This window comes from Ursus maritimus, unplaced genomic scaffold (genome assembly GCF_017311325.1).
Source record: "Ursus maritimus isolate PB19 unplaced genomic scaffold, ASM1731132v1 scaffold_31, whole genome shotgun sequence".
NCBI lineage: Eukaryota > Metazoa > Chordata > Mammalia > Carnivora > Ursidae > Ursus > Ursus maritimus.
The window spans coordinates 31,744,647-31,758,742 of NW_024425675.1; the positions used below are offsets into that span (position 1 = coordinate 31,744,647).

At 43.2% G+C, this 14,096-nt stretch overlaps 1 protein-coding gene across 5 annotated transcripts in view; it reads right to left on the reverse strand.

Moving 5' to 3' along the window:
- The window catches only part of WDR37 (WD repeat domain 37), a 52,139-nt gene that overhangs the window by 31,517 nt on the left and 6,526 nt on the right, over nt 1–14,096 (reverse strand). For all 5 annotated transcript variants that reach the window (XR_005838964.1, XM_040645471.1, XM_040645473.1 and 2 more), the window contains exons 2-7: nt 10,510–10,687; nt 7,739–7,835; nt 5,741–5,836; nt 5,329–5,393; nt 1,755–1,890; nt 303–374 (exon numbers count right to left, since the gene is read on the reverse strand). Coding sequence is in view for 4 of the 5 variants with exons in the window: in XM_040645471.1 (XP_040501405.1) it covers nt 303–374; nt 1,755–1,890; nt 5,329–5,393; nt 5,741–5,836; nt 7,739–7,835; nt 10,510–10,647 (604 nt within the window). In the remaining variant the exon portion in view is untranslated. The remainder of the gene's footprint in view (nt 1–302; nt 375–1,754; nt 1,891–5,328; nt 5,394–5,740; nt 5,837–7,738; nt 7,836–10,509; nt 10,688–14,096) is intronic.

Consider the following 14,096-nt stretch of genomic DNA (forward strand, 5'->3'; position numbering starts at 1 on the left):
CCCAGACAGACGGCAGCCCTCACTGGGCCCGACTACATGCAAAGCAGCATCAAATGGAAAGGTAACCCCTGAAATGAATACACGGTCTTCGACAAATGTACACATTTCAGTTCCGAATTTGTCAATGTGGCTTTTGAGGCAACGGTAAAGGAAACACAGACAATTCCTACGCACAGGCTGTTCCCCAACGAGGCTCCCACTGCTGCAGGCAGCATCGCTCTGACCGCCACGAGTGCCCACGAGCCCGGCACCAGATCAGCACACCTCCCATCAGAAGACACCGCCCACCCTGTGTTGCTCACCTGACCCCACGTGGCCTGAGTACTTGACGAGGCACCTCCCTGTCTCTATACTCCACAGCAGAGCCGTGTGATCTGCAAGATCCAAAAAACAAGAGTAACTGACCCATCACCAATTTTATGGTCTTTTTAATCAAAGTGAGAAGTTACATTATCCCTAGTGTCTCTTGCAGCTCTACACTAGTCTATAATTCAACTGATCAAAGAAAACATTCCCAAGAAGACAGAAGTTGTGACCTGTCCGAGGTCAGGGAAGTGGAAAACAGAAATCCAGGGACTTGGGACCCCCAGCATGCTGTCACACGGACTGCATCTCGCCTGAGTCCTTACATGACAGGCCCACTGTTTTGTTGAATTAACACTTTGCAGAGCATCATGCAGCACTGAAATGCAAATCCAAATCCAGTTACAAGTAACTGAGATACAAATATTCCTTTGGACCTTTCCTCTTGCATAACAGGAAAATCTGGAAAATAAATGCCAATGATCCAAACAAGATTTCTGAGACCAGAAAAGGACCCTTTCTTTCTAATTGTAATTTCCAGAACACGGTGGGGTGCTCACGTGTGAACATAATTTTAAACAAGAAAGAGAACTTTCTCCATGGGTCTAACTTCTGCAGAACCTAGTAAGTTCTCACAAGCTGGTGAAGTCATTTTCAACAAGCGAGCACCATTTTTAACTTTAGCAATTTTTATCTGAAAGGGTATTATACACTTTGGACAGCTTTCAAAAAGCTATCTTTTCTTTAATGAGAAAAAAGGGCTCTCTGATGCCTGCCCCAGGAGTCCCACAGGCAAACAGGGCTGCCAGTGGTCCAGCTTCCGCCTAAACCTAGAACAATGAGCCCCTTTCAGAGACCACAAAGCCCCTCCCTCAGCTGTACCTCACAATTCAAGCAGATAGGCACTCAACTGTGAGTAACAAGAAAGCCAATCAAAAAAATACCTAGTCTGGGGGGCGCCTGGGTGGCGCAGTCGTTAAGCATCTGCCTTCGGCTCAGGGCGTGATCCCGGCGTTATGGGATCGAGCCCCACGTCAGGCTCCTCCGCTATGAGCCTGCTTCTTCCTCTCCCACTCCCCCTGCTTGTGTTCCCTCTCTCGCTGGCTGTCTCTCTCCCCGTCAAATAAATAAATAAATAAATAATCTTAAAAAAAAAATACTTAGTCTGGATAAAAGACATCCTACCTTACGTTGCCGTGAACAGTGATCCCTAACACAGCTGCCTAATCCCAGAGCCAGTGGCCGCTTATCCAGACACCTGACATCACCCCAGCAGACATCACATCACAGCAGCAAGGCCCAACGGGGCACAGCAGGGCCAAGTGCTTTGTGTCAATGATTGCTTGGCCTCCTGTCCGCTTCCAGGGCCAACTCTGCTACCAACACCGGCAGGTCAGTCATCTGCACCAGCAGCCACACCCGGCAAGTAGAGGGACTTGCTGTGGACTCACCAGCAGACGCGGTGCCCAGCACCACGGGCTGTGTCCTCGCCACACTGACATCCCAGATTCCGTCCCTGTGGCCAATGTATTCCTTCACGAGCTGGCACACGGCCCTCGATGTGGTGGTCTTGAAGCTGGAGACGATCTAAAACCATGACGGGAAGGGGTATTACAGACAATTTACTGACTGAATGTTTTTAAGTTAAAAAAGGTACAACAGAAAAAGAGGTCTTGAACTGCCCAAGTCCCTGAACAGGATATTTAAAGCATTAAGGGAACACAACATAAGCGCAAATAGCAGCATCCCTCCAGCTGGGCGTCACAAAGAACAAAGGCCGTCCTAAGGCCTCGCAAGACCCCCGACACTCCCGCAAAGCATGTGTGTCCTCCCACGGAGAAGAGAAGGGTCTGTTTACATGCTGCAAGTCTCTTCCACAAATCCAAACCATCAGCCAAATTTCCAAATTCTTTAAAAAAAAAAAACAAAAAAAAACAGTAAGAGCTACCAGGACACGAGAGTCAGGAAAGTATACCCACACCCTTAAAACCACTTTTATTACTGGGGAACCTCATTGTTTTTCCCATTTTTGGTAATTCACACCAACCACATATTATCAGGAGGCAAAGAGCCCACGGCAGGAGGAATCCAAAGACGACACTTCTAGCAGATGAGGTTTGTCCAGCACTGTTTATTGAGCGCGTGCCTGGGGCCGGCGCTGCGCTAGGACACACAGAGCGCCAGCAGGCCCGGGCGGCTCACAGTCTGACAGGAACAGACAGGAGACCCACAGAGGTGCACACGAGGGTGAGGCATTGTCCCGTACGATACACACAGCAAACAAATCCCACTTTCTCGTACAAGGAAAAACAGAAAGTGCATGAGAAAGAAACTAATTAAACACAACTCTTCAGAGTTTGGTTTTTAAACTGTTCTCAGTTAGAATGGCTTCTCAGCTTTTAAGCAAATCAGAAAAATGGAGAGTAATCAGAATAATGAATCTATAAAATCAAGTGAAAAAGAAAACTTGGTATTAAACAGCTATTTTGAACACTGATTTTTAGCAAAGCCCTGAAAATAAACCTAAGTTCTTTCTTAGAATAAAGACATTACAACACAATCCACTGTTACATCAATTTGGGTGTGAACATTCAAACTGTCCTCTGATGCCGAGAACGACTAAAACAACATGCTTAACGAATATGGACTCTTTCGGCAGAAATACATCTGACTCAGTTTGAATTTTACAAAAGGACTTGCTCAAATGCAAACCCATCATCTTCTTTTTCCTTCTGAAAGCTCCTATCCCACCCAAACTAGCGAAACCATCCCTCCACGACACAGAAAAGTGCTTTGGCTGGCGAAAGGTGCCAATCGGATGTTCAGTAACGTAACACGTAGGAGAGGATGGAGCTGGAGAACGTGCAAAGCCTGCCCCACAGTAAGTCTGAAGCCTCCTGCTGTTTCTTACACAGACGCTGCTGTCCGGAGACATGAGCTACTGGAGCCACACCCCTCGCCAACCCCGACCACACAGAAAAACAGAAGGTCACTGCGCAAGATTCACACCAACCCCGATGCCGGTGGGATTGTGGAAGCGGACAATATGCAACTTATGAATATTGTAACAAATCATTTCCTTCCAAACGCCCACTACACTTTGAATGCCTATTAACTTTGTTCTTAAAAATCCTGACTCCATAATGACAGCGAAGAGGCCCCACAAAGACTGAATCACAGAGTGAACATTCGTAACAGAAAAGCAGAATGAAGTGACAAAGTGATGCTTATACCTGTCATCCTAATTATCATTTTAATTAAGATACAATCTAACGTACTTCAACAAAATCGGAAAGGGGTTTTTCACAGTGACAGATAGTTGTCTTTACATAAACACGTATGAACATTTCACAAGTTTCTCTACAGTGACTGCAGTTAGACGGGCACGCCCCCCCCCTCAACAGACATGAGTGGTCCGTCGTCAGGCAGCCAGGAAGAGAAGAGCTCTCCCGGTCTGCTGAGTGCACATGGGTGCACCAAGCACCAGGCGCACTACGTGCCGTCAGGGCTCAGTGAGGAGGCAAGAAATGCCACGTTCAAGCTCACCACCTCCTTGCTGAGCACACACTTAGTGCTACCACCAAAAACACATGCTGCAGCATGGATCAGAACGTACTCTGGTATCGGAGTCTTTCTTCAATTTTCAGATAACATCTTACAATATTATTCTTTGATGCGCACAAGAAAGATCATTAATTACATGCCTCTTATACATGGAGATGATCTGAAGGATCTAAAATGACTGAGGCTTTAAATATAGTTAAACACTTTTTTTTTTTAAGCAGAGTATTATAGTACATATCCTTCCCTTGGCCCAAATCTTGTTTTTCACTATTGCCAGTAAGGGATAACTTTATACACTCCCTTCATCTTCAACTTCAGAAATGCTCTGAAGGTTTCCCAATTGTAAGACTATACGTTGTATACAAGCTGTACCCACTGGAATAAACAATATAAGTCAAGATAATATAACAAGAAGTTAGATGAGGAAGAACATAATCTTACAACACATTTTGAAAAGGAGTTTAATGTTAATTTGTTTAAAAACTTAAAAACTAATTAAGTATAAATTAGATAATACAAATAAAAAATTTTTTAATTAACCACTTATAGAGTTATCATCAAAGGAAACCAAAGAAAATGTAATCAATATTCATATTTTTTTAATAACAAGGAAGTACTAAAAATTTTCAAATGAGCAGAAGTAGCCATAAGACTGAATCTGCTCTATTAACCGTAGTTAATCTCGCTGTGGATGTCATGCTCAGGAACTTCAAGCTCAATGGAACAAACTGGAAACACAGAAAGTTAACAAGAACTCTTTATGCTGTCACAGCACACCACAAATTTCAGCTTTTCCCTCAGGTTTAGCAAAAGGAATGCCCATTTATTACAGTTAGGTAATTAATTTACCTTTTGTATATCCAAAATACTCCAAAGGAAAGATGCATACAAAATTACTTCAAAATATTACCTACGGCAGTCCTCCCTCCCAGATAAACTTACTCCCAAATGATTAAACCCTTGCCACTTTAAGAAGGTCAGAACAAGATAACTTTTAAAAAAGCACAATACCACAACTGTCCCTACATGCCTTGGAGACAAACCTTCACTTCTCGATGATCCTTAGAAAATGAGAGAGAAGCAGCAGCTAAATGGGAAAACGTGACTGTGGCTCAGAAGAGCATCCTCACGGCTTTCTACCAGTACCGTTCTGCAAATTCAGAGCCTCTGCATCAAGCCACAGAACAATTACAAAATGTCTCCTCCCTCGAAAAAGACAATCTATTTACTCACGCACATTTGACTCTCAGGAAGGACCCGGGCAGAGCAGTGTCTAGGTGTCCATAGGCTGTGGCCACTTAACATACCTATGATATTCCCTGCAAAAATCAAATTTCTCTAAACAGCAGAAGTTCCTCTTTGTCTGCTACACATTTCTAACTGGAAAATATGCAGCTTCAAGTACACATCTACACACCTCAAATACCACAGGAGCGGCCCGAGAGCCAGCTCCCTGCATACCTTGCTGGTGGAGGCCTTGTAAGTGGTCTTCAGTTTCTGCGAAAGCTGGCTGGTGCTGTGGCTGGCTGCAGAGACAGAGAAGCGATAGTCAGGGACAATCTGACAACCACAGGGCCACAGAATTTCAGAGCGGGGACAGACTGGGGACAGCAAACTCCATCTGTCATTCCACATAGGAAGACAGTGACACCCAAGGGTCCATCCGTCCACACTGGCGTGGGGGCCAGGCCAGGCCACAGCGACAAGAAGCCAAGCTTCCCAGCACTTCCTTCTCTCCTCTATGCCCATGCTGATTACATGCCCCGAGTACTGCCCACTGCACAAAGCCAATCAATCCACGTCCTTCATTAAAGTCCACATTTCCCCCACATGAAATGTGCAGGGCCATCCTTTCATGAGTGTTCACCCTTACCTTTTGTTTTGAGCTGGCCCTTACTCAGTTCCGCCCCATCAATCGCTTGTCCTTCAGCAGCTAAGCGTTCATTAAGAGTCTCGATTTCCCTACGCACTGGAAATAAAAAAAGTTTTTTTCGAAAAGGTAAGACATACACTTCCAAAACTTGAGCACATAAAAATGTTAATACAGAAGTACTGTCTAAACACGGCTATGAATAGTACCCTAAGAACAAGATTACAGCTCGGAGAGTTCTCAAAAACCTCAAGACACCTTTCAAAGAATACAAACTCCATTGCTCTTCCTGCACTGGGGAGAGACTGAGTGGTCAGGGCTCTCAGGCAGTCATCTCCTTTGTACTTTATTCTGTACATTTAAAAACATTTTTTCTGGGGCGCCTGGGTGGCACAGCGGTTAAGCATCTGCCTTCGGCTCAGGGCGTGATCCCGGCGTTGTGGGATCGAGCCCCACATCAGGCTCCTCCACTATGAGCCTGCTTCTTCCTCTCCCATTCCCCCTGCTTGTGTTCCCTCTCTCGCTGGCTGTCTCTATCTCTGTCAAATAAATAAATAAAATCTTTAAAAAAAAATTTTTTTTTCTGATACTGTCCAAAATTCAGTGAAATTTTTACAGTCTAGCTGAGAACAGTGAAATCGGGGGGAAACACACACCGTAACAAAATGCAACTACTGCTGTGTGGCACCACCGAGCGCCAGATAAGGACTATACAGAACAGAGACTAACAACAATTCAGGGAGTCATGAAACAGGACGAGGAAGTACAGAACCGCGGGGAAGGAAGGAAGGGGAAGGACGTGAGTCATCAAGAAGAGAATCAGCAGACACACTCGTGCCGGTCATCTTCTCAGCCGGAGCCCTCTGGAACAGGACTGCGAAACCACAGGATGAGGAGCGACACCTGGGGAGGGACTCGGCCAAGGACACAGACCACTGTAGCAATGCAGCAGGACCACGACCTGGCCACACATGCCCCCCCGCCAGGGCTGCGCACCTGCCACTGTGCTGTGCCACCTCGCGGCACCATGCACCCTCTACTCGGGCTCCAGTGAGACGAAGGGACTGCGTCAGGCGACAGGGAGGCTGAGGGCAAAGGCTCTGAGCAGATCCACCTGAACGCCTGTGACTGTCCCTCACAGACCGCAGGGAGCCACCAAAACCAGTCAGCATGAGAGGGGTGCTGCTTCATTCTTTAAGCAAAGGAAAGCATTCCTTTGAAAATAAATTTAGAAAGAGAAACTAAAGCTAAGCTAATTTAAAAATTCTTTTGATTTACCTTTAGTAAATCAAACAGATAACACATTTTAGAAAATTCTCAAAATACAGCATGTTTTAAAGAGAAACACAAATCAACATTTTCTCAATTTACAATGTACTTTACGTAGGAGTGGTTATAAGATGCATTTATTTTTCATAAAATCACAATTTGAATGGGCAAGTGTAGTCAGAATACTACCCAACCCAAAAGTAACCTGAGACCATGTGGCCTCCATGGCAAAAGGGCCCTTGCAGGTGTGACTAAGGTAAGGGACCTCCGATGGGGAGGTCACCCTGCAATGACCCGATGACCCATCCTTCCCTCACATCCTCAGGAATGGTTCAGGGATGCGCTAGGAGGACTCTACCCACTGCTGATGGCTTTGGAGGTGGGGGTGGAAGGGCTTCAAGGTGACGAGCAAGGCAGGCTCCACACACCAGGAACACCAACAGGAAAATGAGGACCTCTGTCCTCACACTGCAGAGAACGGAAATCTGCCACAATGCAAACAAGCAGAAGACAGACTGCCCGCTCACACCTCCAGAGGAGCACAGCCCTGCCGACACCTTGATTTGAGTCTGGTGACGGCCACACCAGACTTCTGACTAGAGACCTGTACCGTAATAAATTTGTGTTATTCTGAGTCACTACGCATTATAGAGAAGAACAGAAAATGGATACAGTGGTGAATGTCTACCCAAAAATTTTATAGAAGTTTCTGAAGACAGGGAAGATACTCACATTCTAAGTTTTCAATATAAAGGTTTTCAAACTCTCTCTCTATTTGACCAAACAGTTCCAGAAGTGTACTGCGAACCGAGGAAGGCAGCTTAGAATCCTGAAAAAAGGAAGACTCTGCTTAAAATGATTAAGAAACTCTTTTCCAAAGTGAATGATGTCTTAAATTCTTATTTCTTACACATAAAATGCTTAAAGAACTTAGTTTCGTATCTATACAGAACAAATTACAATCCAATGATATAAATGGTCACCCAGCGTAATATGGGATTCAAAACAAGCATTTCTTCAAACTAACATTTTTCCTTTAACAAGGAAGGGAATAAGACTACCTTATTCAAAACTTCCAAATCTGTAGAGAAGGAAGACAGTTCCCACAAACGAAGTTTTATTATACGTAGTCTCGAAGTTCTACCATACGATATTATAATTTGAAAAACCTATATACTAATAGAAGTGCTTCATAGAGTTCTCCCATCTATTGTGCTTCAAGCAAAGTACTGGCTATTTCTTGTGACTAAACACCTACGAGACTATGAGGAGGGAAACACAAGAAATCTGACCTGTAAGAGCAAAACATGTCAGCTGAACGAAAACACTACTGCGTTCAGTGCCCAGGAGCACTACGCTCTCCGCGTGCCTGCCTCTCCACGGGTTCTGCACACCTGCAGCCCCATCCACAGCTTGTGAAGCCCGTGAGCCGAAGCAACCTGTCTGCTGAACATTTAGGTACAAAGGTGTGGGTGGCGTCCTCGGCACCACCTGCGCTTACAAGCACATACTTCCTGGCCACCTGCGGAGTCCGCACTACACTCTCATCTCCAGAGAGCACGGCCTACGGCCTACTTTGTGTGCCTTCTGCACTGAGAGCATATGCGAGCAGAATTCTTCAAGGGGATTTTTAAAATAATGTTTCAATATTTAGTGGCTGCCAATGTAACTTTCCACGTGACACTTCAAATTTACATGCAGCACCAACTTTCTGACATTTACTGAGCTGCAAATAAAAAAAGATATACACTTTATTAAGCTTCTCAAATTAAGTTCTTAGATGAAAATTTTAAGCAAAATGATCTCTAAAGACATAAACATTTCAGCAATATGTTTTGAAATCACGTAACGTTCAAGTAAATTTAACAAGCTTTAAAACTCTATATACGAAGCCACATGTTCAAAAACTGAAACCTGACAGAGTGGGTAACACAGCCTCCCTCAACACCCCTCTAGAGCACCAATGAAAAACATGAAGAAAAAAAAAAAAGAAATGAGAACTTGAAATAACAATGTAAAGTAAAATAAACCATCACGATGAACATTTAACACACTCTCGACCTTGCCTCGTGGCCTTTGCATATTCTCTTTCCTCTCTGCACCACATTCTTCCTGTACCCTGGTCCAGCCAGTCCCCCTCGCATGGGCCACTTGGTGAGAAGCTTTTCTGCGTCCTACAGTGAGGCCAAATCTCCTCTTACTGTATCAGTTCCTACTCACCTATACCCACAGTGTTTTCAGATCCTTATTATCCAATAACTGAAATATTACATTGACCTCAGCAGTAAATGCAGAATGTCATTGTAACTGGAGACACAACTGGGACGTCAGCAACAACCTCACTGACAATCAGGAAGCTAAACGTGCAACGAAACGAGACCTTTTCCACTAGGCAGGTGAAGCCACGTGACAGCGCTCCAGGCCGGGCTCCTGGTGGTGTCCCATTTCACAGACCCTGATGGAACGGTGCGCCCTGGGCACCACTTCAGAAAACTCAGGACAGAAGAGCCAGTGAGTCGGCAAAGCTTTCAAAGGCAGGTGCACTTGATCATATCAGCACATCACGGACACAGGAGGCCCGGTGGCACTAGGTGCGCTCGCACTCGGCAGTGCTCCGCAAGCACAGGCCTCGCATTCCTGCGCTGAGCACTGCGCTTCCTAAATGCTGCAGTCAGCAATCTTAAGACGTGTAAAATTACCACCAACGCTCATTCACACTACCTTCACGTGGTAGGACACTGCTCCTCAACAAATCACTGTAACCTTGTCTGGAAAGCGACGGCCCGTTGTTCAACTCGAATCCCCTGGTAACTGGCCTTGAGGATTCTCAGACCCCTCCACCTCCACCTACCATGCCAGCTGCTTGCAACAAACACTACTGCTACTGTCTTCCTGCTGCTGAACCAGACACAGCACCTCACACCAGCCATCCAGGAAACTCATCAACAAGAGGGCACCGTCCAGAGAACGCTGAAGACACGAAGACGAGGGCCCTAGGAGCAGCGTGGCAGCCAGGCTGTTCAGCTTGCAGGCCTCTGAATGACCTTCAGGAAGGGTTACCCTGAGATGCAATCACCTACTAGTCCTACATCACAATGGAGGAGGGGCATTCAGAAGGCCAAGCAAAGAACACAGTTACCTCAAATGGGAGTTAACTCCAGAAGATGCTAGCAAAGGAGGGTGTGGGATTTTCACTAGAAATGTAAATAAATCTAATAAAAAAACGTATCTTAGACTGTTTACCTGCACTGTCCAATATCGTAGCCAGATGTAGCTATTTAAATTTAAACATAAATTAATTAAATTTTAAAGATTCCGTAGTCACACTAGGCACCACATGTCTCTCTGTAGGCGCTATATTCGATCGTTGTTTTCATCAGTTATTACGAGAAGAGGGGCTTGTTTTGTTCTGTTTTGGTAACCCACTCTTTTTCTCTACTTTGGAGACCTATATGTATTTGGCTATTTCTAGAACATCATAAACACAATCAGCACTAACTCACCTGTCCTTCTAACATTTCTCTTGGCAGACCCGTCCTCTCTTGTTCTGAGCTGTTAGTTCTTCTTATAGAAAGGCTATGAGATTTGCGTTTCTGTTTTGCTTGGCGAGCAGTGGAGCAACTCCCGCTTTCTGTGGGCATTACTTCTAGAAGGTGATGTCCCAGTCGCTCCTGCAATAAGCTAAACAAAAGCAGGAAAAACAAGTACTTAATTTCTGATATGGCAAACTGAAATGAAGGAAAAATAAACAACAATAATTACTTTCAATTCCAATCTTCTTCACTATGGCAGTATTTACTATTTAATTTAGAAAGTGACAAATTAACCTTTCTTAAGATAGAGATCCCCNCCTTTTTTTTTTTTTTTTTTTTTTTAAGATTTTATGTATTTACTGGACAGAGAAAGACACAGCGAGAGGGGGAACACCAGCAGGGGGAATGGGAGAGGGAGAAGCAGGCTTCACCCAGGTGCCCCAAATACCCCAGCCTTTGTCAAAGAAGTTAACTTTTTATCAAATTTGATTAACAAGTTCTGAAAAATCAAATAGCAAAGAAGCACTTAAAGAACAATTCTCCCTTAACCAACTTTACCCAGCCTCACCCTACTCCCCAAAGAGAATCAATTCTAACCACACGTTTTAGATCACAGATCCTAGAGCAACGCTGTCCAAGAGAAATGCAATGCAAGCCACACATATAAAGGCAAATTTCCTAGTAGCCACATTAAAAAAAGTAAAAACAGGTGAAATCACTTTTAATGATTTATTTAGCCCACTGTGTCTAAAATACTATCACTTTAGGCAACATGAAAAATAGGAACCGCCAAACTGTTCTCCAAAGCAGCTACATATAACCTCTTCTATTCCCATCAGCGACGTTAGGAGATTCTGCTCTCCATAGCCTCATTTGGTATGTTCACTACGTTTAACTTTGGCAGCTCTGCTAGGAGTGCAGTATCTTGTCGCGGTCTTCACGCACACTTCCCTGGTGGCTGGTGATACATCTTCCCGTGTACTGATATGCAGTCTAAATACCCTTCTCAGTAAAATGTCTCCTCCCATCTTTTGCCCATCTTCTAATAGGACTTCGGGTTTTTACTGTTGAGATCTGAGAGTTCTCCATATATCCTTCATGAGTTACATGTCAGGTGTGTGCGTTACCAAGTTTCCCCCAGTCTTTTAACCTAACAGGGTTTCTCACAGAGCAAAACTTTTAAATTTTGATGAAATCCCACCGATTCATTATCTTTCTTTCTCCTATGGATCATACTTCTAGAGTCATATCTAAACTTTTTATCAATCCTAGCTTCTAAAAATTTTGTGTTTTCTTTAAAATTTTAGTCTTATGCATTATATTTAAATTTACAAGCTACCTTGGGTTGATATTTGTATTAAGGTATGAAGTTTAGATCCAGGGATATTTTTGTTTTGGGTTTTCTTCCTGGTTTCACTCTTCGCTGAGGCTATCCAATTATTCCAGCACCATATGTTGAAAACTACCCATCCTACCTTGACTACAGGAAGTTTGGCATCTTGGTCAAAAATCAATTGGCTACCCTTCAACAGATGACTGGATTAAGAAGCTGTGGTCCATATATACAATGGAATATTACTCAGCTATCAGAAAGAACGAGTTCTCAACATTTGCTGCAACATGGACAGCACTGGAGGAGATAATGCTAAGTGAAATAAGTCAAGCAGAGAAAGAATTATCATATGGTTTCTCTCATCTATGGAACATAAGAACTAGGAAGATCGGTAGGGGAAGAAAGGGATAAAGAAAGGGGGGGAAATCAGAAGGGGGAATGAAGCATGAGAGACTATGGACTCTGAGAAACAAACTGAGGGCTTCAGAGGGGAGGGGGGTGGGGGAATGGGATGGACTGGTGATGGGTAGTGAGGAGGGCACGTGTTGCATGGTGCACTGGATGTTATACGCAACTAATGAAGCATCGAGCTTTACGTCAGAAACCAGGGATGTACTGTATGGTGACTAACATAATAAAAAAACATTAAAATAAAAAAATCAATTGGCTACACTTAGGTGAGATTATTTCTTTCTATTCTGTTCACCTGATCTATGCATCTATCTCTCTACAAATAACACAGTACTTCTTGAAGTTTTATTTATTTAAGTAATCTCTACTCTCAACGTGGGGCTCAAACTCATGGCCCCAAGATCAAGAGTAGGACGCTCTTCTGACTGAGCCAGCCAGGTGCCCCTGCCAATAACAGTCTTGATTACTGTGCTGTCTTGAAATCATTAGTGATTCCTATCACTTAAATCTTTTTCAAAATTGTCTTAGCTATTCTAGTTCCTTTGCCTTTCCATATACATTTGGAATAATCTTTCCCGTACCTACAAAAATCTTCATGGAATTTTAACAGGAATTCTGTTTAATCTGTTCATCAATTTGGAGAGAAGTGGCAGCTTTATCATGCTGAGCCTTCCAATGTATGAATACAATATATGTCTCAGTTTATTTAGATAATCTTTTCTTCCCTCAGTTTTGTAGATTTCCACAAAGTCCTATGTATGTCTTTTCAAATTTACACTGAAGTCAGTGTTTTCATTTTTTAGTAATTTTAAATAACACGGTATTTTTATTTCCATTTCGTGTTAATTGCTACTATCCTACATTGTTGTTGAAGTCATTTATCAGTTCTAAATTTTTTATAGATTCTTTGGCATTTTTTATGTAGACTATTACATCATCTGAAAAAAAAGGACAGTTTTATTTCTTCCTTTCTGATCTGTAGGCCTTTGTTTCCTTTTCCTATTGATCTGGCTAGAAATTCCAGTACTATGCTGTAAACAGTGACAACAGACATCCTTGTTTTGTTTTGATCTCAAGGTAAAAAAAAAAAAAAAAAAACTCCGTTTCTGACCATTAAGTATGACTCTAGCTGTCGGTCAATTATAGATTTTGTCTACTGAGATGGGAAGGCCCCCCCTCCTGGGAGTCTCACAAATCGTGCTGAATTTTGTCATCTGTTTTTTCTGCATCACCTAATGGTGTTTTCTTTAGCCTGTTAACAGATCGATTCCACCGATGATTTTCAAATGCTAATCCAAATTTGCAAGCACAAATAAACACCACTTGTTCCTAGTATACGGACCAATCTCTGTTCTTTCATCTTGTTTTTGTTTTTTTTCCTGCCTTCTTGTGGGTTACTTGAACATATTTTAAAATTTCATTTTGATTTATGGTATAGTTTCTGAGTTTACCTCTTTTGTATAACTTTCTTTAGTGATTGCTCTAGGTATTATGTTTTCACAACTATCACAGTTTAATTATCAACATTTTACCAGTTCATGGTACTGTACAGAAATCTTACCTTCCTGTCTCCTCATACTCCCCCACTTGTAACAGTCAAGTGAAATACTCCCTCTACATACACTGAGAACATCGAGAGCTATGCTTCAACTCTCAAACATGAGGAGGAACTATTGAATTTACCAGTATGTTTGCTCTTTCCACTGTTTGTACTTCCTTCCTTTGCTTTACATCATTTCCATTCTGTTGAGAAATCTTCCTCTACCTATTATCTTAGGGTAGGTCTGCTGGTGACAGATCACGTGAAGGATGT